The sequence below is a fragment of the Kogia breviceps genome, chromosome 14, assembly GCF_026419965.1.
Source record: "Kogia breviceps isolate mKogBre1 chromosome 14, mKogBre1 haplotype 1, whole genome shotgun sequence".
Lineage (NCBI taxonomy): Eukaryota > Metazoa > Chordata > Mammalia > Artiodactyla > Physeteridae > Kogia > Kogia breviceps.
The window spans coordinates 25,652,695-25,678,708 of NC_081323.1; the positions used below are offsets into that span (position 1 = coordinate 25,652,695).

Sequence of the window (26,014 nt, forward strand, 5' to 3'; positions counted from 1 at the left end):
GCTGCATGCAAAACCCCTGTCCCTGGTGTCTCTAGGCCGCAGAGATAGCCAGCGAGACCGGGAACTGGGCGGCCTCCTACCACCTGGCCCGCCAGTACGAGAGCCAGGACGAGGTGCGGCAGGCCGTGCACTTCTACACGCGCGCCCAGGCTTTCAACAATGCCATCCGCCTCTGTAAGGTGCGTGCCCAGCCCCTGCCAGCGCCGCCGGGTGGGGGAGGCTGCTTCCCACCTTCTGTTGAGAGAGTTTCAAACAGAAAGTTAGAGACTCGTGTTGTGAGTGTTATACCCCTTCCCAGGCAGGTGTCTACCTCTCACACCTCACTCTGCCCAAGTGCGCTCGGGGACGCTCCCTGCTAGCCAGACTCCTGAGCAGCAGGGAGGCTGTTCACGCCTCGCACTCAGTAGACCTACCTAGGAAGCCATAGGACGCTCTGCATCCATAAAAGTGTTCCAGCCCAGGGTCCCACTTCAGGAAGTGTCGAAAAGGCGGAGAGCCCTCATGTCAGGTAGTTCCCCAACGTTCTGTGCTCCCACAGGAGCACGGCCTGGATGACCAGCTTATGAACTTGGCCCTGCTGAGCTCCCCCAAGGACATGATCGAGGCCGCACGCTACTACGAGGAGAAGGGCGAGCAGATGGACCAGGCGGTCATGCTCTACCACAAGGTGAGGCCACCCGCCCCAGGCCCTGGGCACAGCAGAGCACCCAGACGGTGCTGCTCAGAGTTCCTCCGCTGTCCACAGGCCGGCCACTTCTCCAAGGCCCTGGAGCTGGCCTTCGCCACACAGCAGTTTGCGGCCCTGCAGCTTGTGGCAGAGGACCTGGACGAGAAGTCAGACCCTGCCCTCCTGGCCCGCTGCTCCGACTTCTTCCTGGAGCACAGTCAGTACGAGAAGGCGGTGGAGCTGCTGCTGGCCGCCAAGAAGGTACGGGCCCTGCGGGCGGGCAGCCACCCTCACCAACCACGCTCACCAGGAAGGCCAGGCCGGCCTGTGCCGACTCGCCGCCTGTTTCCAGTCATAGCCAAGGAGTCCACTTTCTTCCGTGTGTGTGTTGTAAAGAGCACATAACGTGAAAGTTACCATCTTAGGGGTTTTTGAGTGTACAGCTCAGTGGTGTTAAGTACATTCACGTGTTCATGCAGCTGATCTCCAAGACCCTACTGGTCTCGCAGAACTCAAACTCTTCCGGCCCCTGGCATGCGCCCTCTGCCTTTCTGTCTCTCTGAGTGTGAGTCTAGGGACGCGTGTCAGTGGAGTCACTTGTCTTTGCGACTGGCTTCTCACCCAAGCATAGTGTCCCCCAGGACGTCCACGCTGCAGCACGTTGGAAGGTCCCTGCTGTTTGAGACTGAACCGTATTCCTCTGCACGGACAGACCACACCTGGCTTGTCCAACATGCACAGGTGTACGTTCGGGTTGCTTCTGCCCTTTTTTTTTTTTGGCCATACCAGCACAGCTTGTGGGATCTTAGTTCCCCAACCAGGGATGGAACCTGGGCCCTTGGCAGTGAGAGCGCAGAGTCCTAACTGCCAGGGAATTCTCTCTACCTTTTGACCGTTGTGAATAAGCATGAATGTGCAAACATCTCTTCAAGACCCTGCTTTCAATTCTTTGGGGAACTTACCCAGAGACGGAAGTGCTGGGTCACGTGATAACTCTGCTCTAACATTCTGTGGAACTGCCACACTGTTTCCACGGTGGCTGAACCATTTGATGTTCCCACCAGCAGAGCACCAGGGTCCCAGTTTCTCCACATCCTCCCCAACACTCCCTGTCTTCTAGTTTCTGATAGTAGCCGTCTTAATGGGTATGTGCACTAATCTTCCTTAAGGAGAAAAATTCCCCTTGATGGAAACTGAATGGAGATGTAGGAAATGGTTAGTCACCCGGAATCAGCCTGTCCGAATTGGAAGATCTTTTTTCCTGCAGCCAGAATCACGCGTGCAGTGTGGTCTCTCATTATGAGTGATAGGAGAATTCCTGAGCAAGTGAAAAGGCACACACACCACGTACTTGGTTAGAGACACCTACTGCCTGGCCTCCCTAAGGCTGCTTCAGACTGACTCTGACCCCAGGAAAGATACCACAGGGCTTCCTCTAGTTAGATAAATGGATTCTGTAGTTTTACAGTGAAAATCAGATAAGCCAGAAGAGCCGAGAAAAATCTGGAAAGAAGAGTATAGCAAGAGGTGATTAAACCTCCCAGATCATAAACTGTATCAGTGCTAGAATAATTGGGGTTTGGTGCATGATCGGGCCTATAGATCAGTAGGAAATACTAGAAAATCCAGAAGTAGAGGTACAGGTGCACATTTACATGTGGTGAAGGAGCATCTCACAACAGTGGGGATGAGCCCTTCGGTGAATGGGGTTGACACAGCCAGGTGGCCACTTGGGAAAAGGGAAGTTAATCCCTTCTCACCTGCTGCGTCTGAGGAAACTGCAGGCAGGTCAGAGATCTAAGTGCATAGGGAGGTGGCCCAGTGCCACCAGAAGCCACATGTGTCTTGTATGACCTTGAAGGAGGGAAGGCATTTTCTAAATACAACTCAAAACCCAACAGCCATAGTGGGAAAGACTGATCAATTTGACCAAATACAAATTTGAAAATAGCACATGGAAAACACAGTATAAACAAAGCAAAGATGAATAATGAAATGGGAAAAAATGTATTCTACCTATATCCCAAAAGGCCAATCTTCTTAATATGTATAGAGTTTCTATAAACCAATAAGAAATCTACCAACAACTCAGGAGGAAGGACAAAGAATATGGTCAGTTTGTTTTAAAAAGGAAATCTGGATGGATGGTTCCTGAACGTCTGATACACAGCCTCACTCATCGTTAGGGGAATACAGATCAGAGGCGAGGAGATGCCATTGTTTGTGAATTAGGCTAGTAAAGTGAAAAGGCTAGAAAACCCTCCAGGTTGTAGTGGGAAACAGTTGTGCTCAGGCTGCGGGTGGGAACATGGCAGTGGCACCTGCCACAGGTGACAAGCACATCTTCCTTGGTCCAGCACTTCCTATCATCAGCAGTCATGCTAACAACACACTTATACACACGTGAGTGGCATAGGCACAGGGCCTCCACACCTACAGGACCACCCCTCCGAGTCTGGGCAGGATGCCCTGCAGGTTCCCAGCACAGCCGTCAGCAGGGGAAATCATCTCCAAGATGTAGTTCTTTTTCTTCACGAGACACATTCTTTTTTTTTAATCCACAATGGGCTGTTTTATTTATTTTTTAAATTTATTTTATTTTTGGCTGCATTGAGTTTTCGTTGTTGCACACGGGGTTTCTCTAGTTGGGTGGGCGGGGGCTACTCTTCGTTGCGGTGTGCAGGCTTCTCATTGCAGTGTCTTCTCTTGTTGCAGAGCATGGGCCTAGGCACATGGGCTTCAGTAGTTGTGGCTCGCGGGCTCTAGAGCGCTCGGGTTTCAGTAGTAGCAGCGCATGGGCTCAGTAGTTGTGGCACAAGGGCTTAGTTGCTCCACGGTGTGTGGGATCTTCCCGAACCAGGGCTCGATCCCATGTCCCCTGCATTGGCAGGCAGATTCTTAACCACTGCACCACCAGGGAAGCCCCCAAGACACATTCTTAAGTTGAAGAATATACAATTTTTCTTGAATTTTTAAGGAAAGTTAATTAAACTCCTTACTTTGAAACCTTGAGAAGAATTATAGAGGAATTTTAGTTTCTGGTCTCCTTTTCCTCCCACAACGAATATAACTTTCTTTTGGGCTGCACATTTCCTTGGTTGCCTCTAGAGTATCAATAGCAAGAGAAGGTCATGTGCCCCGACCTGGCCACACTGTTCCCCCCCACCCCACCCCAGGAGGCGGGGAGGTGTGGCTCTCCCCCAGGCCACAGGTGACAGCCCCTTCATTTCTGTGGCCCTTCCCAGTATCACGAAGCCCTGCAGCTCTGCCTGGAGCAGAACTTGACCATCACTGAGGAGATGGCCGAAAAGATGACAGTGTCCAAGGACTGCAGGGAGCTGTCTGAAGAGTCCCGGCGTGAGCTGCTGGAGCAGATTGCCAGCTGCTGCATGCGCCAGGGCAACTATCACCTGGCCACCAAGAAGTACACGCAGGCAGGGGACAGGCTAAAGGTGAGTGCAGCCCGGCGCATGGGTGCCCCATGGGATGAGCTTCCGGGCAGGGCTCCGAGGGCGCCTGCCAAGACCTTGCAGCCCAGAGCTCGCTTGTCCTGAAGACACACCTGCAGCGTCAGGCGGGAGCTCTGTCCACCTTGCCAGGAAGGGGCCAGCCCGGCTCTTTCTCTGTCCAGGCCATGAGAGCACTGCTCAAGTCTGGGGACACTGAGAAAATTGTGTTCTTTGCGGGCGTCTCGAGGCAAAAGGAGATCTACATCATGGCAGCCAACTACCTGCAGTCCCTGGACTGGCGGAAGGACCCGGAGATCATGAAGAGCATCATCAGCTTCTACACCAAGGGCCGGGCCCTGGACCTCCTGGCCGGCTTCTACGATGCCTGCGCCCAGGTACCGACCCCCCACTTCCAGGGGCCCCGGGTGGGTGGGGGACCTATGGGTCCTGACGCCTCCTCATGCAGGTAGAGATCGACGAGTACCAGAACTACGACAAGGCCCACGGGGCTCTGACTGAGGCCTACAAGTGTCTGTCCAAGGCCAAGGCCAGGAGCCCACTGGACCAGGAGGCCAAGCTGGTGCAGCTGCAGAGCAAAATGGCACTGGTGAAGCGCTTCATGCAGGCCCGCAGGTGCGTCAGCCGTGGGGCAGCACGGCACTTCCAGTGGACGTTCTTCTAAGGAATTCCTTGGACAGCTGGAGGGAAGGGCAGGGTGTGCCATTGCTCTATGCACGTCGGGGCTCCTCTGGTTCCCGCAGAACTGGGCTGACCCTTGGGAGGTTGTTCCAGAAACAGCCGAGACCTTTGAGGGAGGAAAGTGGTGGTCAGGAGAAGCTGTGTCTGAGGGGAGCCTGGGGCATGCTCAGGTGCATGCAGGGGTCCGGCAGGTGGTTCTGGGGAGGGGGCCCGTGGGGTGGAGGCTCGGGCAGCACACCGCCTGTTTTAGGACAGGCCACAAATCCAAATGTGTCCGGGACCTCAGTTTTTACTTATTGGCAGCTTGTCCAGTGCTTCCAAGACCCTCGTGTGGGCAGCAGGGCTCAGCTTCTGCCTAAACCAATGAAAGCACTTTGCTTATGAGAAGAGGCTTTCCAAAGACTTCCAAAAACATTTTGAATGCTGTTTATGGAGTGGGGCTCTTTGAAGGGTGCTCCCCCACTCGGATGTGTAGGTTCAGGAACATCAGGGCTGCAGGAGGGAGGGGGCTCAGCCATAGGGCAGGGTGCTTGGACAGTGGGAGGGGAATGGGGGGGCCAGAGGGCTGGCCTGTGGGGGACTCACAGGGCCTCCCGGTCCCACCCCCGCCTGCATGCACCGTACCAGGCACTGCGGAGACCCTGGGCCTCACTGCACTGGCGTTTGCCTGGGCTGCCCTCCCTGACCACTTCCCCACAGTGACATACCCCCTCCATGCCCTCGCCCCTCTGCCCCAGGTCACCCTCCAGTCTGCTCCCTGGGCGGGACTGGTATTGACAGACCGTGCCCTCCAGAGTCTAGTGCAGCACCAGTACCAGCCCTGCGAGTGGTCAGTATGTTTTGTTAAAAGAAATTGGTGAATTTATGAATTGACTCAATAAAGAATTAATTTAGTTCACGGGAATTACTGTCTCAAAAGCTGCATCCTCCAGGCCGAGAGCCTGCCCTAACCCCTGATGTGCAGCCGTGCCCTGGGTTGGGGCTCAGAATGTCCCTGCTCCCAGCAGGACATACACTGAGGACCCCAAGGAGTCGGTCAGGCAGTGCAAGCTGCTCCTGGAGGAGCCGGACCTGGACAGCACCGTCCGCGTCGGAGATGTATACGGCTTCCTGGTAGAGCGCCACGTGCAGATGGAGGACCTGCAGACGGTGAGGCCACACCTGGGGCTGATGGGGTTGCAGGGTGATGGGGGTATCCCGGCTACAGAGCCCTCTGCGGAGCTCACAGTGGGGGAGGCACCTCTCCACGTTTCGATCTTCTTTTTGATTTTTCAGGCTTTCTTATTTTGAAATAATTTCAAACTGAGAAGTTATAAGAATAATAGAACCCAACCCTTTACTAGATTCACATTTTTTTAACATTTTGCCACATTTATGTATTCATTCTATGTTTTAAATTTTCTATTTTATACATAAAATGGGTATTTTCTGAGCCATTTGACAGGCACAGACATCCTTTCCTGCCCCTTCACTCCTCAGTTTGCTAATAACACTTGGGGTGCCGACCTCCTGGAGTTGAGAGAGTGTATGTAAGATGGGTGTCACTTCCTTAAATGTAGGATAGAATGTGTAAGTGAACCTGCTGGTCCTGGAGCTTTCTTTGTGGAAGGGTTTTGATAATTCAGTTTAACGGAGCAGTTCTCAAGCATTTTGGTCTTGGGACCCCTTTACACTGGGGAAGTTATTGAGGATCCTAAGAGCTTTTATTTGTGTGGGTTGTATCTACCAATATTTACTATATTAGAAAATAAACAAATTTGTAAGAGATTCGTTAATTTACTTAAAAATAAAATAAACCCACTACATGGTAACATAGGTAACATTTTCATTTAAAATAACTGTATTTTTCAAAACTAAGACATTTAGTGAGAAAAGTAACTTTGTTTTACATTGTTGCAAGTCTCTTTAATGTCTGACGTAATATAGGACAGCCAGATTCTCCGTGTCTGCTTCTGCATTCAATGTAGTAAAATAAGTTGTTTTCACTGAAATACGAAATCTGTGATGAAAACGCAGCTTCACCCAAATATGTAGGTGAGAAGGGGAGGACCTTGTAGCAGCCCTGTCAAGTGTGGGTCTTAGACACCACACCACACTCCACAAGTGGTGTTTCCTTAGTTGCAATGAGCAATCTGAAACCATGTCAGCGTGCTTTTTGTACTTGTTATCTTAAAACCCGTTGGTCTATCTTGCATCTTTTACACATACGTGATTTTGTAACATCATGGTGGTCGTTTGGAAAATACTGGTTCACTGGGTTGTGCAAATGTCAAAACACTTCATTACACACATCAAAGAAATCCTGTCGGCTAACATCACCAGCAATCTCATCAGGAAAGTCCAAGTGTTGGGTGGACATGCAGCTGGTGGTGGCTGCGATGTAGGTGGGTGTGTGGTGGTGTCTCACCGTGGTTGTAACACACCCTGTCCGCGTGGCTGGCAGCGAGCCCCTGCTCAGGTCCCCTCCTGCGAGTGCTCACACCGTTCCCCTCGCTTCACTGGATGTTTGTCTTCTTATTGTTGAGTGTGGCCTGGACGTTGTCTGCATCAGACGTGTGAGCTGCCGTGTTTTATCCCCGTCTGTAGGGAGTTCCCTTTCATCCCTTGCCCTCCCCCTCCTTCTGGACTCCAGCCACTTGTATATATTGGCCCCTGGCTCAACCGATTCTCCTTTTCCCAGAATTCTTCCTGTTTTCATTTGGGGCGGTTGCTTTGCTGTTGCTGCAAGTTGACTGTCTTCCTTCTGCAGAGTCCACTCTGCTATTGCTCCTTTCGTAGTCTCACCTCCAGTGGGTCTGAACCAGCTCTCCTCCCTCCGTCTCCTGTGTCTCTTTATTCTGCTACTCTTTCCTCTGCCTTACTGAGCACATGAAATATTTACTACCCTAAAGTCCTCGGCTCCCGTGTCAATTCCAGATGTCCCTATTGGTCGATTCTTCTCTTTGTTATCGTTCATATTTTCCTGCTTTGCAGGTCTGCAATTATTTTTTGGATTCCAGACACTGTAAATGTTTTAGGTTGTCAAGTGATGGAGTCTGTGTGTGTGTTCCTTTCAATATTGTTGAGTTTTCTCCTGGGATGAGGGTAAGTTACTTGGAAACAAACTTGATCCTTTTGTGACTGTATATGGAAAATCTGTAATTATTTTTCCTTCAAATATTTTTTTTCTGCCTTATTCTCTCTTTCTGGGCCTCCAGTTAAGTGTTAGGCCTTTTCATATTAAGTGGATACACATTTGTAATTGATGTTCATTGTTATTGATCTTCTCTTCCTATTACTTGAATTAGGTAACATAACTATCTTCAAATATACTGACTCTCTTTGGCTATCTTCAATCCACAGTTAACCTGTCCAGCAAATTTTTCATTTTAGATTTTGTATTTTTCAGTTCTAGAATTTACACTTGGTTTTTTCTTTTTATTTTTCTGCTAAAATTTCCTATTTGTTGACTCATTAAGAATGAACACTTTATACTCTTGAGCATAGTTGTAATTGTTGCTCCAAAGTCTGTGCCACTAATTCAAACATCTGGATCATGTTGAGTTGATCTCCATTATTTGTCTTTTCTCTTGAGTATAGGTCAGGTTTTCCTGTTGCTTTTTATGTCTAGCAGTTTTTTGTATTCCGGACACTGTGGATAACACGTTAGAGACCCTGGCTTCTGCTATGTCTTCTTTCTGTCCTGCTTTCCTTAGGCAGCCATCTTTGTTGAGCTCAGAGTGTAAGCCCCCTCACCGTGGTGGGCGGCAGCGGGTCTCTCTGCTCAGTACATGGCTTTGCTCAGGTTCCTTGGTATGTGGCTGGTCCCCACCACATGTAGAGTCAGGGTCAAGCAGAGGTCAGGGCAGAGCCCACACTCAGAATCTGTCCGCTCCACGACTGTCTTCACCGTTTCCTCACGTGCCAGCTGCTGTGGTGGATGCAGTTCTGATTCTGGTTCTTTTGGCCAGTAAGGGTGTGGTTTCTTTGTGCCTTTTACTTCCCCCAGTGGCCCTGACTAGGCCTCCCTGAGGCAGAAGTTACAACAAGCAGAAAACTCACCCGTGTTGGCTCCCCCAGCCCACCTGCCCACGGTTGTTCTCCAGAGCCTTTTGCAAAACAAGGACAAATCCTTGTTGTTTGGGAGGGGGGCTGGTCTAATGTGAGTTACCCTGCCCTCACCAGAAGCCTCTGTCCTTGTTCTTTTCGGTCTTAGTCCTCTCGTAACCAGCAGCAGAACCCCACCTGGCTGCATTTTCCCTTCATGTTCTAAAGGGCAGCACACAGACTGTGCTATAGTCCACGTGCTCTGCCCATGGCCTGTCCCTCGTAGGTAGTTCCTGGTGAAGCTGCAGTGACCCCGAGGGACCCCCGCCTTCCTTTCCCAAGTGCTGGCAAACCCAGGATTGACAACTCATTCAGAAGCGTTGCCAGTGGGCCAGGCCAGCCTCACGGGGTGCAGTTCCCAGATTCCCAGGAAAGCCAAGCGTCCGTGGCCCAGGTCTGGCGGGTCAGCACCGTGAACTCAGACTTCCCAGCCCACTGGCTCACATCCTCCCGGCCCTGCCACTTCTACTCACCGACCCCTTTTGTTGTTGGGGAAACAGCTCTAAAGTGAATCCCAACAGGTTCCCTCTTTTTTGGAGAATAAAACAAAAGTGGACTGTGGAGATGCTCAGACCACTGAATCCTCAAAATTAACAGAAAAATCACATTTCAAGTATTTCACCAAATTATTTGTTGTCTCAAGCCTTGTTTGAAGCCCGTAGGATTTAGTAACTTTAAATTTAAAAAAAAAATCTATAAATAAATTGAGAAAGGATAGGCCTGCATGAGTTTCCTCTCTGGGTGGGGGCAGGGGGCACAGAAGCCCTTGCTGCTCTGGGGTCTCCCCATCCCTGGGACATCCCTCCCGCTCAGTCCTCATGGCCCCATCCTGAGTCCAGTCCTGACAGACTGCCGACCCTCCTTCTGGAGACGCTGCTTCACTTGCCCCAGTGTACCTCTAGGCCCGACTGTGTCGTTCCCTGCCCCCAGGTGTCGTTCCCTGCCCCCAGGTGTTCTCTCTGGCTTGCCTGCCATCTCCCACTCCCTCCCCTCTGCGTAGGCTCCCTCACCCAAACCCCACGGCTGCCCAACTCCCTCCACCCTTGCTGGGCCGGGCTACTCACCGAAGTGCCCAGTGGCCTGGCTTGGTCCTCCCTTGTACCTGTGTCCTGTGTGCCCAGCACGGTGCCTGGCTCACAGCTGGCCCTCAGCAGACACCGAGGGGCGTCCCCTGGTGCCTGGATGTCTTCTTCCATCATTGGAGGGCTCCTGGGCACTTGCACGCTGCATTCCCCATCCCTCCAAACACCCTATTTTATCTTTATGATCTTTATTGTTTATATCAGACAGTTATATCTGTCTGAAATAAGATCATTCTAAAATTTTATCATCTTTAAGAAATGCTAAGATGTGATTATTTCCTCATAAAGCTCCTGGAAATTTTGTTCATATTCTGAATTTCTACTCAGTATACCCGTAGAAGCCACATGAGGCCCTGTTCTAGCCCCTTGTGCTTGCACATGACCCTCCCTGTGGGTGAGCAGGTGGAGCAGGGGTAAGGAGGTATAGGTGGGTGCAGGCAGGTGGAGCAAGTGTAAGCACATCCGTCCTGCCTCAGACCCCACCCCAAGCTGCTGTGCGGCCCCCATGCCCCCCCCCCCCCACATATTCCCACTGGTAGGACCAGAGGAAGTCCTACAGGAAAACCACTGACAATCCCATAGTTCACCAGCCCCGGGCCAAGGACCACACACACATGAGACTCACTAACCACAGGCCAATTAACTGGGGTAAATTGGAGGCCTGGTCAAAATACACAAGACAAGCCATTAGTATGTTGCTGCTGGCCCTCTGGCCCAACAAGCACATACCCCAGAGTGAATGAAACAGACGGAAGACATGAATCCATCCATCCTTCCCTCGAGGTCTTCCTATGTGCATCCAGGGTGGGCAGACCCTCTGGGGCGTGGTCCCCAGCCTCACAGGGTCCTGGTAACAGGCTGCCCATGGGACTCCCTGGGGGAGCTCACAGCACTGACCACTGGAGCCTGAGCCTTGCTGTCCGCGGAGGCCACCAATGCTTGGGAAGGCTGGGAGGCCACCCGAGCCCCTTTTACCAAAGGTGTCCCTCCCCTGTTCACTCTGCCCCCGGGCTGGGCCCCTTGTTCCCGCTGTGCGCTGACCGGTCACGGCTGTTGTGTGTGACCCAGGCCTACAAGTACCTGGAGGAGATGCGGAAGAGAGTGCCCTCCGCCAGCGTGTCATACTACGTGAGCCAGCGCACTGTGGACACCGTGCACCAGGGCCTGGGCATCCCTCTGACAAGCACCGTGCCGGAGCAGATGCGCCACAACAGCATGGAGGATCACAAGGAGATGGACGAGGAGGTGATGGAGGAGGTGGAGAATGGCCCCTGAGGGCCTGCTGCTGCCCAGGCTCTTCTGGGACTTGCCAGTCATTGTCAGTAGCAGGAGCCCAACGTCCCTGGTGGAAGTTTTGTGTCTGAGTCTGTAGGCAGAGCTGTGGGAAGATGCGCTAGCCTCCAAGGGGCATCGGGGAGGGTCTCTAAGCCACCCCCTCTGAGTTCCTGGCCCCTGCAGGGTTTTGTTTTAGCCCCTCGGCAGTCAAGGGAGTTGGTTCATTTTTCCCATGACATTCCCCCAAGGACAGGGTGTAAAGCCTAAGAAACTGAGGGTGTCCCCATATTCCCGCCTCCCACTCCTGGCACCCACACAGGTTGCCCAGCAGTGCATCTGACTGGTTCCCACAGGACACCCCGTCCTGACCATAGGGAGACAACGGTTGGCACTGGGCTGCAGCGGGAGGCTCTGTCTGTCTAGGCTGCACCCTTTCTCCATCACCAGCTCCCACTGTAAGGGGCCATCAGGGACAGCACCGTGATGGGGGCGGGGGGGCTGCCTCATGCTTTCCCACCCCCAGCTCCACCCACCAGCTCCCGAAATTCTCCAAATAAAGTCTGTTTTCTCGGAGGCTGTGTCCCCTTCCTGCCCCCATTTCCATGTCTCTCCTTTAGGGGGCCGTGTGTGGGCACTGCAGGAGTGAGAACCACAAAGAGCTCCTGCACCTCTTTAATTCTTCCTTTTCTGTTATTCTTAAAGTCCCTGGCCTTTAGGTGAGGAAGGGCTGGGGGCACATCGCTAAGAAGCCCCCAGGCCCAGTGGCCCCAGCTCTGCAGGCTGCACGGAGGCACTGGGCTGAGCAGCCATCCTGGAGCCCAAGCCTCAGAGGCCACGTCACAGTCCCAGTCTGGGGTGGGCAGAACCCTAGGCCCTGATGCAGAGTCTTTGCTGAGCCGCAGACACTCCAGGCTGTACCAGCTGCACCTCTGCCCCACGTGCTGGCCCCCAGCCCGCACTCTTCCAGCGGGACATGCCTCCCGGGGGTCAGGGGCTAAGGAGAGGAGAGTGGGAGGAGCTTGTCTCGGAGCTTCTCCAGAAGCAGTAGTGCCTTCACTGCCAGCAGCCTGCAGTCCTCGTCTGGGTCCTTCTCGGCCACGTCTGCAAAGACAGAAATGGAAGCGTGGGCAGCGAAATAGCACTGAGCGGGCCAGCCCTCTTCAGCTGCTCTCATTTGAGGCCTCCTGAATGAGCCCCGCGTGGCACCAGAACCTCCTCAGACGCCGGCAAAGGGCTCCTTAGCACCTGGGGCTGGGAGCCCGGCCGGGGAGGCACCTGCACCCACAGCACAAGGCCCAGAGCCGTCCCGACACACCGAATGCAGATGTGCTCAGATGCCCATGTGGGGGGGCTGCCCTGCAGGAGCCTAGGAGGCTCATGGGCTGCCTCGCCAGGCAGGGTTGGCAGAAAGGGAGAAAAAGGCCGCCATCAGAAGCACCAGGCCTGCCAGTGTGGATGCAGATGAGCCGCGAGCCCCAAGGGTGGACACAGGCACAGTGGCTCTGAGGGCCGTGGCTCAAGTGCCCACAGGTGGGGGTACTACTGGCCACAGAGACTTTTTAAAAAGAGCACATGTATGTGGGGAAGGGGTGGCCACCAGAGAAAATGTGGTAAAATGGCAATCACCACTGTAATTTTGCTGAGGATGGAACTTTCCAGCATATACAGGTGCCACCCCCACGTCTGGGTGCCTTCCCTACAGGACTCCCCAAAGTCAAAGTGACCTGACAGCAGCCATGTCCCCACCCCCACACTGAGGACACTCAGCACACCAACGGGAGCCACATGACGCTCATGCTGGGCTGGGGACTGGGCCACACTGCCCACGAGCCGATGGCTCCCCGGCCCCTCCAGGCTGCACCAGCCTCCTGCCGCCTGGCCACGGTGACCCCGGCCTAGCACTCACCTCCCAGCCAGGACCGGGCCTCCAGCAGCTCATCCAGCAGGTCTGCCAGCAGCTGCTCAGTTGGAACGCTGAGGAGGACGGCGGAGACAGCAGACAGCAAGCCCCGGCGCACATAGCTGCAGAGAAGGCAGGAGACTGAGCCGTGAAGAGCCGCAGCCTGGCGCCCTCCACCCAGGCCAGGGAAGCCCCGCCGGCTCTTCCTGCTGCAGGAGCGCCCAGCCAGGCTGCCTCTCAGCAACCCCAGAAGCCGCCACCCACCTCCCACTGTCCACTTTCCAGCAGGATTCAGGACCCCAACCCCACCCGACTCCCCTCAGCCCTGTAGCTACTCACGCATCACCATGGAAACGAAGGGCCCACACGAACTCCAGCAGGGCCTTGCCCATTGGCATAGCCACCTGAAACAGCAGAAGCCAGTAGGTAGGGGTCCTGGCACACAGCAGTCCCCGCCTCAGACTCCATCCTCAGCTCCAAACACTCCTGTCCCAAGGCAAGGCCCACAGGGGGACAGAAATGGCACAGACCCCACAGGAGGTGAGCCATCAGATGCCAGGGGAACGGGGTCCCAGCTCACCATGGTGTTCACAGCCAGGTACATCAGGGCCCCTAAGGTGTGGGCCAGTCTCCCAAGAACCAACTGGTCATCTCCCAAAAGGTCAAAAGTCACAAGAGGCCTACAACACAGAACCAAGCGAATGGTGCAGGCCAGGCACTCAGGGCAGGCTCCCCAACCTCGTGGGCCACCAAGGGCACCCCAAGCCCCTGGACGCCCCTCCTCACTTGCCTGTCCCCACATGGCGCCCAGAGCCACAAGGAGAAGGTGTTGGACAGACTCCCCGTCACTTTGCAAGGCTGCCTGGTCAAGCCCGGGCCTGGATCAGGAAGCAGGACCGCTGCCTGCAAGGCCTCTGCAGCAAAGGGCTCTAGGCCCTTCCCTCTGTCCACAGAGCCTTGCGCCCATGTGGCGATGGCTGGGGGATATCTACACCCCACTCAGGCTGAGGCAGGACAAGGATGCGCACGAGGGCGGCAGGGCGCGCCGGGTCGAGACACTAGGGTGAGGCTCTGGCCCCAGCCCCACCATGAACCCAGCATCCGGAGGTGATGGAGACCCTGAGGCCTAATGCCCTCACATCACTTGGTTTAAGCTACAATCACAGCCAAGTTCCTGACCCCCCTGAACCCATATCCCACCTTAGCCCCCACCCTAGGGACCCTCCTGCCCACGGGTGCCAGGGCTCCTGTTCCCCAAATCATAGGCCTCCAAAAAACTCACTCACCTGTCAAAATGTTGAAGGAGGGGGAAGAAGAAGTAGCCAGCTACCAAGTTGAATTCGTTGGGGCCAACGGCTGGCGCCTGCCCCGCAGAGCCCTGCCAAACACACGTGCTCACAAGGCACCAGGCAGGGCATAGGGCAGAGCCCTGCCGGGGACCTCACACCAGGGACACTCGGGGACACTTGGGAGGGGTGGTGCTGAGCACCAGAGAAGCGGGCACCACCCCCCACCCCCGGTGACGACTGAGAATGTCTCCAGACATGGCCCAACATCCCAGGGGACCATGTTCAGCCCCGGCCTAGAGGACCCCAATGACCCAGCACACGCCGGGCCAGTTGTTGCCAACAGAAAACCCTCAGGGCTGTTTTCACACCCACATCTGCATTCACGTTTTAAAGTCACTTCAGTGTGATGCCCTAACAGCATGTGTCACATCACTCAGTTTATACCCAAAACCCTCCCTTCACAGCACACTGTGGCCACTGTCCCCTCGGGGCAGAGGTCCCACCCAAGAGGCCACCCCAGGGCCTGGCTGACCTTGGAAAACCGCCGGGTCTTGCGTTTGATGCGCTCCTCCACCACCGCCCGCCAGGCCGGGACCACAGCACCACCAGGCTGGGAGCCGGGGTCTGGGGAGCCCCGCTGGGGAGCCTTCCCAAGGCGCCCCGGCCGAGACAGCTCCTGGGCGGCCAGAGTCAGGACCTAGAAGAGAGGAGACACCCGGGGCAGCCGCCATCCCACTGGGGAAGGATGACATTTTCCAAATTTCAAGGTGAATCGGGTGCCCTCAAAGGCCCCGGCAGTCCTCGGTGGGGGAGGTTCTGAGAACTCCATGCAAGTCAGTTCGAGTCCCTCAGGCTCACTTTACTTTGTGGGGGCACAGAAGGGAGGTGGGCGTGCTCCCTGCTGACAAGCCCGAAACCTTTGGTCACTTCTCCCAAAGCCCATCCAATCCCGCCACCCCCACCTCTCAGGAAAAGGGAAGGAACCCAGGCCCAGGCCATATGTGGACGGAGCCGGACCCAGAGGCCATACGTGTGACCTCATTTTTAGGAAGCACCCAGGACAGGCAGATGCACAGAGCAGACTGACTGCGGGGCTGGGGGTGGGGGAGGCAGTGTCTTGGGTTCTTTTGAGGGTGACGTGGGACGTCCTGAAAGCAGGTGGACATGATGGTCACACTACGTCGGGAAAGCACCAAACGCCCCTGAACTGTAAACACAGAAATGCTTAACTTTTTTTCAGCTTTGTTTTAGTCTCTGTGTCACTGTGACGAACACATGTGGTGTGATGTTCACCATGGTAATCACTGTTCAGCACGGCTCAGTGACACCAGGTAAACTCATGGTGCCGCCGTCAGCACCAGCACCTCCAGAACCTTCTCATCCTCCCAAACTGAACCTCTGTCCCATTAAACCCTGACTCTCCACCCCTCCCCCAGCCCCTGGCACCTACCGTCCGCTCTCTTTCTCTGTGAATCTGACGGCAGGGACCTCACATAAGTGGAATTGTACGCTATTTGTCCTTTAGAGTCTGGCTTATTTCACTGAGCACGGTGTCAGAATTTCGTTCCTTTTTAAGACCAAGTAATATTCCACTGTGTAAACCCACCACATTCTGCTTAAGACTGAATTTTACAGCGTGTGCATCATACCTTAGTAACGCCGTTATCTAAAACAAAAAATGCAGCCCCTGAAGCCCACGCTCTGTCAAGAAAACATCAGACAGATGCTGGTCCCAGCCTCTCAGGTCTGGCAACAAGGGGCTTGGGGAGGCCTTTGGTCCCATCCCTGTAGATTCTGGCAAATGTGTGCTCCCCCTCCAGGGGCTTTGCACCAGGCCTGCCAGTCCAGCCCTGATGAGTGGGACAGAGGCCCAGGCACTTACGTCCAGAATGTCCATGCGCTGCCGGAGGCTGTAGTTGAGGGCATAGAACTGTGTGGTCAGGTACTCCGCCACCTAGGCCGGGTGGATGAGAGGCCTCTGAGGGCCACGATCCCGGAGACAGGGCCCCAGCACAGCCCCTGCTAGGGGCACGACCCGGGCTCCACTCAGCCGCGGGGACTCACCGGAGCCGGGTCTGTGACTGTGACGGCCACCAGGGCCCTCTGGCGCAGCCCGTCGAACCCCGCCACGGCTGTCTTCTCCTCCAGGTGCAGCAGCACCTTGGCCAGCTCCACACTCACCTGTGCACGGGGTCAGGGTGCTCGACAGAAGAGGCTTGTCTCGAGGAGCCTGGGCTGCACCCCCCACCCCCCACCCCGGCAGAGGCCCCGCTGCCAAGGCCCATGGAGGCCACAAGGGGCTCCCTGAAGACACATGCCCTTACCAAGCCATCACCCACCTCCTGAGACCCTGACAGCCCAGCCCTCACGCACTCACCTCCTGAGTAGCAGCTGGGCTCCTGAAGATCAGCCCCTCAAGGGCCCACAGGGCCGCCTCCCAGCGCTCCCAGTCCTCGGACCCGGTCAAAGCTGCCCAGAACCCACATGGTACCTGAGTGAGGTGGAGCCGGCGGGCAGGGTGGGCAGCATGCAGGGGACCCGGGGTGGGGTGGGGGCCCACCTTCCAAACAGCCCCGCACATACGAGGGCGCCTTGCTGCTTCTCCGCTCCCTGTCTACCGACATGTCGTAGGGAACAAACTCATCATCACTGAGGAAGAAGAACAGACACGCAGACCTGCCTGTCGCCCGGGACTCACCCCCAGTCCCTGAAGCTTCAGGAATGGCTGCCGGGCTGAGAGCCCCATGGGCTGATTTCCGGATGGGAGGAGGACTTGTGAGGCAGAGGGAACTGGCGCTGCAGGGCCCACACCCTGAGGCGGGTCCCACCAGGACCCCCGCACTCTCCCCTGTGGGGCTGCCCCCACCTGTCCAGCTCGGAGTCGGAGCCCTCAGGCCCAGCCTGGGGGCCGCTGCAGTCCACAGTCTCTCTATCAGGAGTCTCTCCACTGACCAGAGCGAAAGACGGGCTTTGGGGACAGAGAAAGATCCCTCAGGGGTGCCCCACAAATCTCTCATCCCAGAACCCATGCTTCCCGAAGAAGCACTCTCACCGCCCCTGCCCTCATCTTAGCTTCTGCTTCAGCGATAGCAGGACAGGAGTAACAGGTGTGCAGCAGCCACCCCACCTGGCCCACCATGCCCAGAGCTCCAGGCAGGGACCAGGGACTGGTGCACGGAGACCCTCACCCCGCCTCCGAGGGGCCGTCAGCCGCGGGCCGGGGCATGGCCAAAGCCAGCATCTCGCGGGTCAGTTCATCCTCTTCATACTGCAACGCAGATGAGCTGGAGTTGGCTGGGACAGGAACAGTGGGAGTGGTACAGCTGGGGCCCTACGAGGCCCTCCCATCACAGCCCGCAGTCTGCGCTTCTGGCCTCTGGCAGCCAACAGTCTTTCAAGAGCAACTGTCTAGGTTTCCCCCTCTACAGAGGGTGGCACCAGGGGGGCTGAAGGCTGGAGGGCCTGGGAATCCCCCAGACACAGAGCAGATGTGGCACTGTCTCCAAGGACATCCCAGAGGGCTTGGCAGATGGAGGGAAGGCCTGAGAGTCCCATCTAGAGAATCCACCTGGGGACACGTGCTCAGGCGCCAACTGAGGGGCTGCGCCTCCACTCCCCTCCCAGCTGCGGCCTCAGCAGGGTCAACAGGGCCAACTGGACACCAAGCACAGATGCTCCATGGTCCTGGACACAGGCAGGCAGGGTGACATCAGGGCAGGAGTGTCAGCAGCTCAGGGAGAGCACGGCGGGCACAGCCCTTGCTCACCTGGAACTTCAGGGGAGGCCCCTCGGGGTGGATCCGGGCGCTGGCCACCTCAGCCACGATCATGCCCAAGCGGCGCACGGGGGGCAGGCTGCTGTCCAGGCGGCTCTTCACTCCCTCCATCAGGCTGGCCAACAACTCTGGAAGCACCGACACACATGGGCTGAGCTAGCGGGGCGGGGGGAGGATGGGGCTCCGGGGGGGGCAGTGGGGATGGGGCACCCACCACGTGCTCACCGTCCCGGCTGTCCTGGAGCTCCGCCTCCCCCAGGTGTGCCAGGCAGATAAGGATGGCCTTGCTGACATAGCGCTGCTGCACCAGAGGCACGTGGCGGATGGCACTGCTGCTGCCCCATGTCTCCAGGAGCTCCTTCAGTACCTGGTGGGTGGTAGGCCCGGCCTGGCAGACAGCCCCTGCCTCCTCAATGCACCCCGGGACCTCGTGGGCCTTGGTGCCCATGTCCCCACAGCCCCAGAGAGGCTCCGGCCAGCGCCCTCCACCCCAGGCAGGAACGCTCTCCCCGCGGGGACTGAGGGTCCCTTACCTGCACAAGCAGCACTTACCTGCATGAGGAGTGAGCGCCGCTGGCTGTCCATGGCCAGGTAGCCCAGCAGGCTCTGCAGCATGGGCATCTGCAACAGAGCCGGCGTCCTCTCACCGTCTGCCAGGCAGACACCGCCAGCCCAGCCCGGGGAGCCCAGGGGCGGGACGGGTCTGGGCTGAAGGACAGCGACATGTCCGGGTAGCCGAATATGCTCCAGCCCCGCCTGCCGTAGCTACCACCCCCGGCCGGCACCCTCACCGTGCAGCTGTACTGTAGGAACAGCAGCTTCCGGGTCATCACAAACTGGGCCTTCTTATTCTTTGTCACCAGGTTCCCCAGCAGCCGTGAGAGGACTTCAGGCCTGCAAGGCACAGTGGTGGGGAGAGGGAAAAGCACAACTCTGAATCCCATGGATCCGCACTGGACCCCCGGGCTCCGTGCTAACCACCAGGGAGCCGGGCAGGTGCTTCAGCCCTGAGTCAGTCCTAACTCTCTCTCCTCCCAGTAAATGTGGAAACCAGGGAGCCCAGCGACTGGACACAAGAGGACATCCCTTGCCTGCCCCGACCAGTCCAGGTGAAATGCTCTGCCTAGACCAGGGCAGCCAGCTTTCTCTGTGAAGGGCCAGGCTGACAGGCCATCAGGCTCTGTAGAGACACGGTAACCGAGAGCAGCGATGGCAGGTAGGTACACGGCTGAGCGTGGCTGTTTGCTGATAAAACTTTACTTACAAAAACACAGGGAGCCACGTTCGACCCAAAGGCCATAGTCTGCAGATCCCAATCTAGACTGAGAGACCCCTGCTTCCTTTAGCGAGTAAGAGCTCCCTCCAGCACGGAAGCAGGTGAGGCTGTGTTCCCCTCCTCATCCCTCAAATCAAAGACGTGAAGGTTAAAGGAAAAAGGAAAAACAAGAAAACTGATAAAGTCTGGGAGAAAGACCCAGGGAAAGTGACCTACAGCCCTGGGGCTGACAGCACGACAGCCCCAGTGACAGAGAAGGCTGTGCCCTACCCAGTGACCCACGGTATGCTGGGCTCACACGGCAGTTAGGACGTCTCAGAGAAGCCAAACAGTGGTGTGGCCAGGACAGACCCAGGCCTGTGTTAAGGTGGGGGGCCCCCCTCACGAGGAGCCTTCACACAGGCGAGTAAAAGACTTGATCAGATGGTTCGTGATGCCTTCAAGACACACACCCTCAGCCAGAATCAAAGAAATGTGAAGTCAAACAGGGAGGAAACATCTTTGGCAGAGAAACAGGCCCTTCGTGCCGGGAGATGGTCTGAAGGAACGTGGACGACAACCAAGCGACCCAGCACTGCCCTTTCAGGAACATGGTCCACAGACGCCCTTGCTCACAGACACAGAGGTGGATGGGCACACAGGAAAGTCACCACAGCCACCAGGTGGGAGAAAGCTGCATTCCCCACACACCCTTCTGCATGATTTGGGTTTTCTGAGAACAGGGACCCTCAGGCTGCAGAGAAGCCGCAGCCTCCATCTCGGTCCAGCCAGGTGAGGACTGGGGGGCCCAGCCCAGTCGTCAGGAGTGGGAAAGATGGACATTTGCACAGCCAAACTCTACGAAATGACTGGCCACCAGAGTGGCCACCGCCCATGTCCCATGAGTGTTGACCCCACATAGGCAGGAGTCATTTGGATCCCCACTGCCCGCCCTCCTGGGGAGAAGCGTTTGCAGCAGGAAGGATGCCTTACTTCTTACCCTGGGGCGGCCTCCACGAACCCCTTCAGCACAGCCTCCATGGCCCAGTTGGGTACGCGCTCCACCAGGCACCAACAGACCCGCTGCCAGAGGCAGCTGCCCTGGGTGAGCACCGTCAGCCGGGGCACAAGCACGCCCAGGACCTCCTCTGAGGGGAAGCACACAGGGGCCCTGAGCCTGGGGGCCGTGGGGCATCCAGTGTCTGCAGCCCACATGCCTACCTGTCACAGAGCCAAGCCCCCACCCAGGGGCCCAGCAGGGCCAGACCCAGGCAAGGGGACCTCAGCAACCCCCCGCAAGGGATCCACACAGCCCACCCCTCCCGGGACGTGCTGCAGCTTCTCCCACAATGAACACTCACTCTGTCTCCCGTGGACGCAGGCTTTCCCCAGGACCTGAGACAGGAAGGAGACGGAGCAGTCCAGGCCACCTGGGACAGGAGGGAGATGGTGGTAAGGCCATCAGCGCACACCTGGCCGAGCAGAGACCCTGTTCCAGGCGGATCCCACGTTGTAAAACTGCCAACTTGTTCAATCTAATTCCAATCTCACCAGCATTGTTTCCAACTCAAAAAGCCAATGAAAAGAACCATTTAAAAAGCATTATGTTCACAGTGATCCTATAAAGCAGGGACCACTGCGGGGCACCGGGAGGCGGCAGCACCAGAGGGGCCCAGTGAATAGGAGAGGCTCTAAGCGCCACAGGGAGGAAACGAGGACGGAGGAACAAGGAGAGGGTGGGTGGCGGCAGCAGCCCCAGAAGAGCCAGGGTGATGGGACCGACCAGGAGACAGATGGCCCCGCGCATGATGCAAACTCAGTATCTGAGATCTAAAGATGGGCGTTTGGGATCCTACCAAGACAGAATTCAACGCATCCACTCACAGGATGAAGGGGACATTGCTCCAGAGGCATTCAGGACACCCAGGCAGGCAGCCCCTCCCAGCCAGAGCAGGGGCTGGGCGGCCCTGCTGGAACCCCGCTTGGACGCTTGGGCTGAAGAAATGCACGCGCACACCTCCCACTGCGTGGTTCCCTCGCCCGAGACAGTAATGCTCAGGGACACAGCAGGGAGGGCAGAGGGTGTGCAGACACAAGAGGGCCCCACAGAGCAGCACAGGCCTCACCCCTGCGGCCCCCTGCCAAGTGCCACCTGGCCGTCTCCCGCGGCAGCCACTCACCATGTGCGGTTAACCATGGGCAGACAGGCGACCCCTCACGCAGGGTCGTGGACGTGTGGGCGACCCCACGCGTCCACGAGGGCAGAACAGTCTGCGAGATGTGGGCACAACTCCAGCCCCAAGGACACAATACTTAGGTCTATTTCTCTCAACACCCGTGAGGACCACCGGGCTGCATAAGCCACCACTCTGAGCGCCGGGTCGGCAGTGCGCACAAGCCCCAGCCTGCAGCTCACTCCGTGGGGGGGACGTCGGACAACAGGACAGGGCCCCTCTGAGCACCTTAGAGGATGGCCGGTTCCAGGGAGAGGAAAAGCCAGCCGCTGCAACACTAAACAGGGTAACCAGGAAGGCAGCCCTGAGAAGAAGCACTCGAGGCCAGAGGACGGGGCGCCCTAAGGAGGAACGCCCGCCAGTCCAGAGCTGGGAGGAGGACGGAACAGAGATGCTGGAAGGTTCTGAGTGTGGCTCATGGTAACAGCAGCACGCAGTTGCTCAGCTCAGACAAGACAGGAGGGTACGTGGGAGGCTGTGGTAAGAATCTAGGCGAGATGAGGGGCTCGGGCCAGGATGCAGGCAGTGCAGGGGCCGGGGCCGCAGGGAAGGCAGGGCCTCACTGGGGGAAAGAGCGGTGGCTCGGACAACCCGCCCGCTGTTCACCACCTGACACCCACCCTCACTCAGGCTGCCACGGCCCCTGGCTTCTCCCGGATCTTGGAACACACACTTGGGGAAGTCACGTCCCTGATGCTCCAGAGACCATGATTAGTGGAGAAGGTGGGCAGGAAGCTGCTCCCATGGCCCCCAGGTGCAGAGAGCTCCCTCAGAGTCGGCCCCCAGCAATGCCTTCAGACACCAGAGCACTGAGGTCCTCCACCCACGATGAAAAGGCCACGGGCACCACAGCCGGCAGCCACCTTGGACGGACCCTCTTCACAGTAAGAGCTTTTTGGTTTCCAGACTGTGGACGTTCCCTTATTCTGAGTGAGGGGCTGGGCTGTGAGCAGCCCCACCTGGACATCCAACCAAGGACTGCAGGGCTTACGGGTCAGCTCCACCTCCAAGGCAGCAGAGTTGTCGGTGAAACTTCATGGCTGGGTGGCTGCCACCCCAGACATGCGATAACGTCTGACTGGACGATGGCACTGCCCAGAGACGACAAAGTCGTCCCCGGAGCCCTGGGAGGGAGGGGACGATGGCCCGAGGAGGCTGTTAGAAGAGGGGCTCTCACCTCGGAGAGAGTCCACGACCACCTGCAGCACCCGCAGGACTTCCTCGCCCAGCAAAGGGAAGTAGTTCTGAGGGAAGAATGTGGCCAGGTTCTCCCGCTGCAGACGGTTGCCCAGGCGATCGGGCAGGCCCACCACCTTGGTGAGAAGCGTCTCCTGGAGCAGGGGGAAGGCTGGCCCTGCCTGCTGCCGACACTGCCCCTCCATCACAGCAGCCATCCTGCCCACGCTCAGGAACCTGGCCAGCAGCTGCACCATCTTCATCAGACGGAAGCTGGGGCTGAACCGAGAGCAGGTGTAAACAGCCTCGCTTCCTAGGGGGGCATGAAAGCCTGCCGGCCCCATGCAGCTTCCCCACCTTGGAATCACCGGACCCAGCAACTTCCACAGCAACTGCCGAAAACTCAGCTTCCCAACGACACAGCTTCCCCACAAGGACAGTGGTATGCTTGGTGTTGAGGGAATGAGTTTGCTGGGGTGCCTCACACAGAGCTGGGGGCCACAGAGTGAAGGGGCCCCAGGAGGATGGTCACGCCCACTGCCTACCTAGACCACCTAAGCCCAGATGCAAACACTCCTGCTGCCCTCTGGCCCACATGGCAGGACAGAGGGCTAGGGCCTTCCCATCGCAGGAGATTAACGCAACCTGCTTTTAGTTCAGTGCTCTGACGCGCACAAGTTTTATTCTCTCACCTTTCAGGATACCAAACTCTCACAAAATTTGGAGAACCGGTTGGTTCGAAATCCTTCAGGTGTTAAAGCGACCCCATAATCAGACCCAGCCCAGCTCACCTGGCAGCACCCTCGATGGACTCCATCAGCACCAAGAAGGCTTGGTCAGCTGGGCCCTCCAGGAAGAAGCTGGCCCATAGCTCCTCCATTTGGCCATCAGGCAGCAGCTCCAACCAGTCGGGGCTCAGTTTGCCGACCAGAAATCTGAGAAAGGTGGAAAAGTGGATCCTGGCAAACTCCTCCTGCTCCTCAGGGAGGGCTGGATTCTCCGTTTCACCAAAATAGCGCTTCAGGGACTCCAGGGTGCAGAAGATGCGGCCCCCATCTTCAGAAGATGAAAGGATGTGAACAGCCTCCAAGATGGTGAGCCGGACGGCAGAGACCTCAGGATCCATCCTGGAGTTCACAGGAAAGGCACGTGAGAAAGGAAGTTCAGAGAGCTGTCATCATCCACGTGGGACTCAGTGTCGGATAAGTAAGCACTTTTCACATACTCTCAGAAAGCCCGCTCTCCCGCCCTCGAGGAGGGAAGGTTTCGTGGTCCAAGGCTTCCATGGTGCCCTCTTGCAGTAGGGCAACCACGCTCCAGGGACCCATGTCTGGAGACACCTTAGATGTCATAACCGGAAGTGCTACTCTGCCTCTAGTAGGTGGCTGAGGCCAGGGATGCTGGTAAACATCCCATATACCCAATTACGCAGGACAGCCCCCACAACAGGAGTATCCAAACCCGAATGTCAAGGGAGCTGAGGTTGGAAGACCCATCAGCACTTCTAACTCCCTGACGCATCCACCTGTGGTTCACCTTACCAAGCTCCCTTCCTTCCCAGAAACCAAAACCATCTACAGGTAGCATTTACTTCGGGTCGGGCGCCCCTGCAACACGAGCGCCACTAAGTAGGCACCTGTCTGTCACCAGTGCACCCAGCCACTAGACCGGGATGCACTAGGGGCCCAAGAAGTGTCTCCACAGGCCTGGGCCTCCTCGCCCAGCCCGGTCCACGCGGGCTCCTTCTCGGGGCGTGGAGACCGGCTAGCGATCGCCCGGCCCCGCGCCCGCTCCCCAGAGTGCGCCCGGAGCCCACGTAGTGGCCCGGCGAGCAGCGGCCCTCGGGGGACGGGATGGGGTGTCGGGGCGGGAAGGGGTATCGGGGCGGGCGGGGACCTCCGGAGAGGTAGCGGTCACAGGGAGGCGCGCACCCGCCGGGTCCGCAGAGTCGCCAAGGCGCGCTGCGCCCCGCTCGCTCCGCCCATACCGACTCGTCGCCGATTCGCCACAGCCCCCGAGGCCCAGATCTGCGCTCTGTTCGCGGTCCAGCTCAGGCGTCAGCAGAGCAAAAGTTCCAGGGGCCCTGGTAGAGCTGATGCTGAATTTTTTGAGCCTGTGGCGCCCGTACCTAGGGGCAGCTGGTGACGAATCTGCGGCGAACGTGCGAGCCGGAAGACGCGCGGGACAAGCGGCTGTATCCGCGCCTGCGCTGGGGAGGGGGCGGGGACACATGGGGGCGGTGCCCGAGTGGGCGTGGTTGGTGGTGGGCGGGGCAGTTGCTTTGGGCTGCGCGGCACTTGGCTTGGAGTCCAGCACTAATGCGCCTGCCTACCTTCCCTCAGCCTCCGCGTCGGTCTTCCCGGAGTGACCTCCTCCCGCCCTTCCCCCGCCCGCGAGCCCCAATCTATCCTGAGCTCACACGTGTGCGCCTCCACAAACTCCTACTGAGCACCAAACGCGTGTGCGGCCTCCCCGCCCGCCCAGAGGTATGGCCCGCTCTCCGCAGGCCGCGACCTTTGCAGGGAAACGCGCCACAGACTAGGATGAAGTCGCAACCGGGGTAATTTCGGGTATCGATGGGTGTCCTGGGACAGGTGCTGCACCGTTCAGCACGGTAGCCACCAGCCACCGGGTCAGTTCCTTGGTTGCACTGTCCACGTGTCAAGGGCTCGATAGCCACCTGACACAATGCACAGCGTAGATATAGGACCTTCCGTCTTGGCAGAACGTCCTATGGCGACCTTGGGGAGCGATCTGGGAAGACTTCTCAAGGAGGTACTATTTCAGCCCAGAAGGCCGTTGAGGTGACATGGAAAACATTTATTCATTCAACATGTGTTAACTAATTGCCTACTGAGGCAGCAAACATTCTTCCAGGGCACCAAATGAAGCAAAGTTCCTGTTCACACGTCAAGGGGGCAAATAAAGTACACGTACAATATATCAGATGGCAGATAATGGTAAGAAAAATTAGGGAGGGTAAGAAAATGAGTGACCAAGAGCGTTCTTTTAAAAGCTCCACCCTGGGTGCAGTTAGGAGAATGGACGGTAGGGGGCAACCGCGGATGCAGAAAGCCCCGAGGGGCGTCGGGTGCGTGGACAAGGGTGGGCCAGGTAGTGAGAAGGA

General features: G+C 57.1%; 2 protein-coding genes across 29 annotated transcripts in view; one reads left to right on the plus strand and one right to left on the minus strand.

Moving 5' to 3' along the window:
- Positions 1–11,831, plus strand: part of IFT140 (intraflagellar transport 140) — a 72,259-nt gene extending 60,428 nt beyond the window's left edge. For 7 of the 14 annotated variants that reach the window (XM_067013096.1, XM_067013099.1, XM_067013103.1 and 4 more), the window contains 8 exons: positions 36–179; positions 539–667; positions 746–928; positions 3,913–4,119; positions 4,299–4,511; positions 4,583–4,749; positions 5,823–5,964; positions 11,052–11,831. In XM_067013096.1, coding sequence (XP_066869197.1) covers positions 36–179; positions 539–667; positions 746–928; positions 3,913–4,119; positions 4,299–4,511; positions 4,583–4,749; positions 5,823–5,964; positions 11,052–11,258 — 1,392 coding nt within the window. In that variant the 3' untranslated portion in view covers positions 11,259–11,831. Of the gene's footprint in view, positions 1–35; positions 180–538; positions 929–3,912; positions 4,120–4,298; positions 4,512–4,582; positions 4,750–5,822; positions 5,965–11,051 lie in introns of all 14 variants that reach the window. The other 7 variants (XM_067013091.1, XM_067013098.1, XM_067013102.1 and 4 more) reach the window with 1 other exon arrangement.
- Positions 11,832–11,914: 83 nt separating this feature from the next.
- On the minus strand, positions 11,915–25,033 carry TELO2 (telomere maintenance 2). 15 transcript variants are annotated; one of them, XR_010836533.1, is made up of 21 exons: positions 24,413–24,777; positions 23,679–24,014; positions 22,889–23,166; positions 20,839–20,907; positions 20,478–20,625; positions 19,014–19,116; positions 18,775–18,843; positions 18,448–18,610; positions 18,214–18,350; positions 17,636–17,715; positions 17,314–17,415; positions 17,008–17,096; positions 16,825–16,916; positions 16,512–16,628; positions 16,330–16,401; positions 14,980–16,113; positions 14,445–14,536; positions 13,739–13,838; positions 13,498–13,562; positions 13,165–13,280; positions 11,915–12,359 (listed from the first exon to the last, which is right to left on the minus strand). XR_010836533.1 is itself a non-coding variant. In XM_067013117.1 (21 exons), the coding sequence occupies exons 2-21, from the start codon at positions 24,011–24,013 to the stop codon at positions 12,253–12,255; spliced, it is 2,478 nt and encodes an 825-aa protein (XP_066869218.1). In that variant the 5' UTR covers position 24,014; positions 24,875–25,033; the 3' UTR covers positions 11,915–12,252. The 15 variants fall into 15 exon arrangements, 14 of the variants coding, with proteins under 14 accessions (XP_066869218.1, XP_066869211.1, XP_066869212.1 ...); XM_067013117.1 differs by lacking the exon at positions 24,413–24,777 and adding an exon at positions 24,875–25,033 and having other exon boundaries at positions 14,980–15,144; positions 18,448–18,589; XM_067013110.1 differs by lacking the exon at positions 24,413–24,777 and adding an exon at positions 24,875–24,895 and having other exon boundaries at positions 14,980–15,144.
- Between the last annotated feature and the right edge of the window lie 981 nt (positions 25,034–26,014).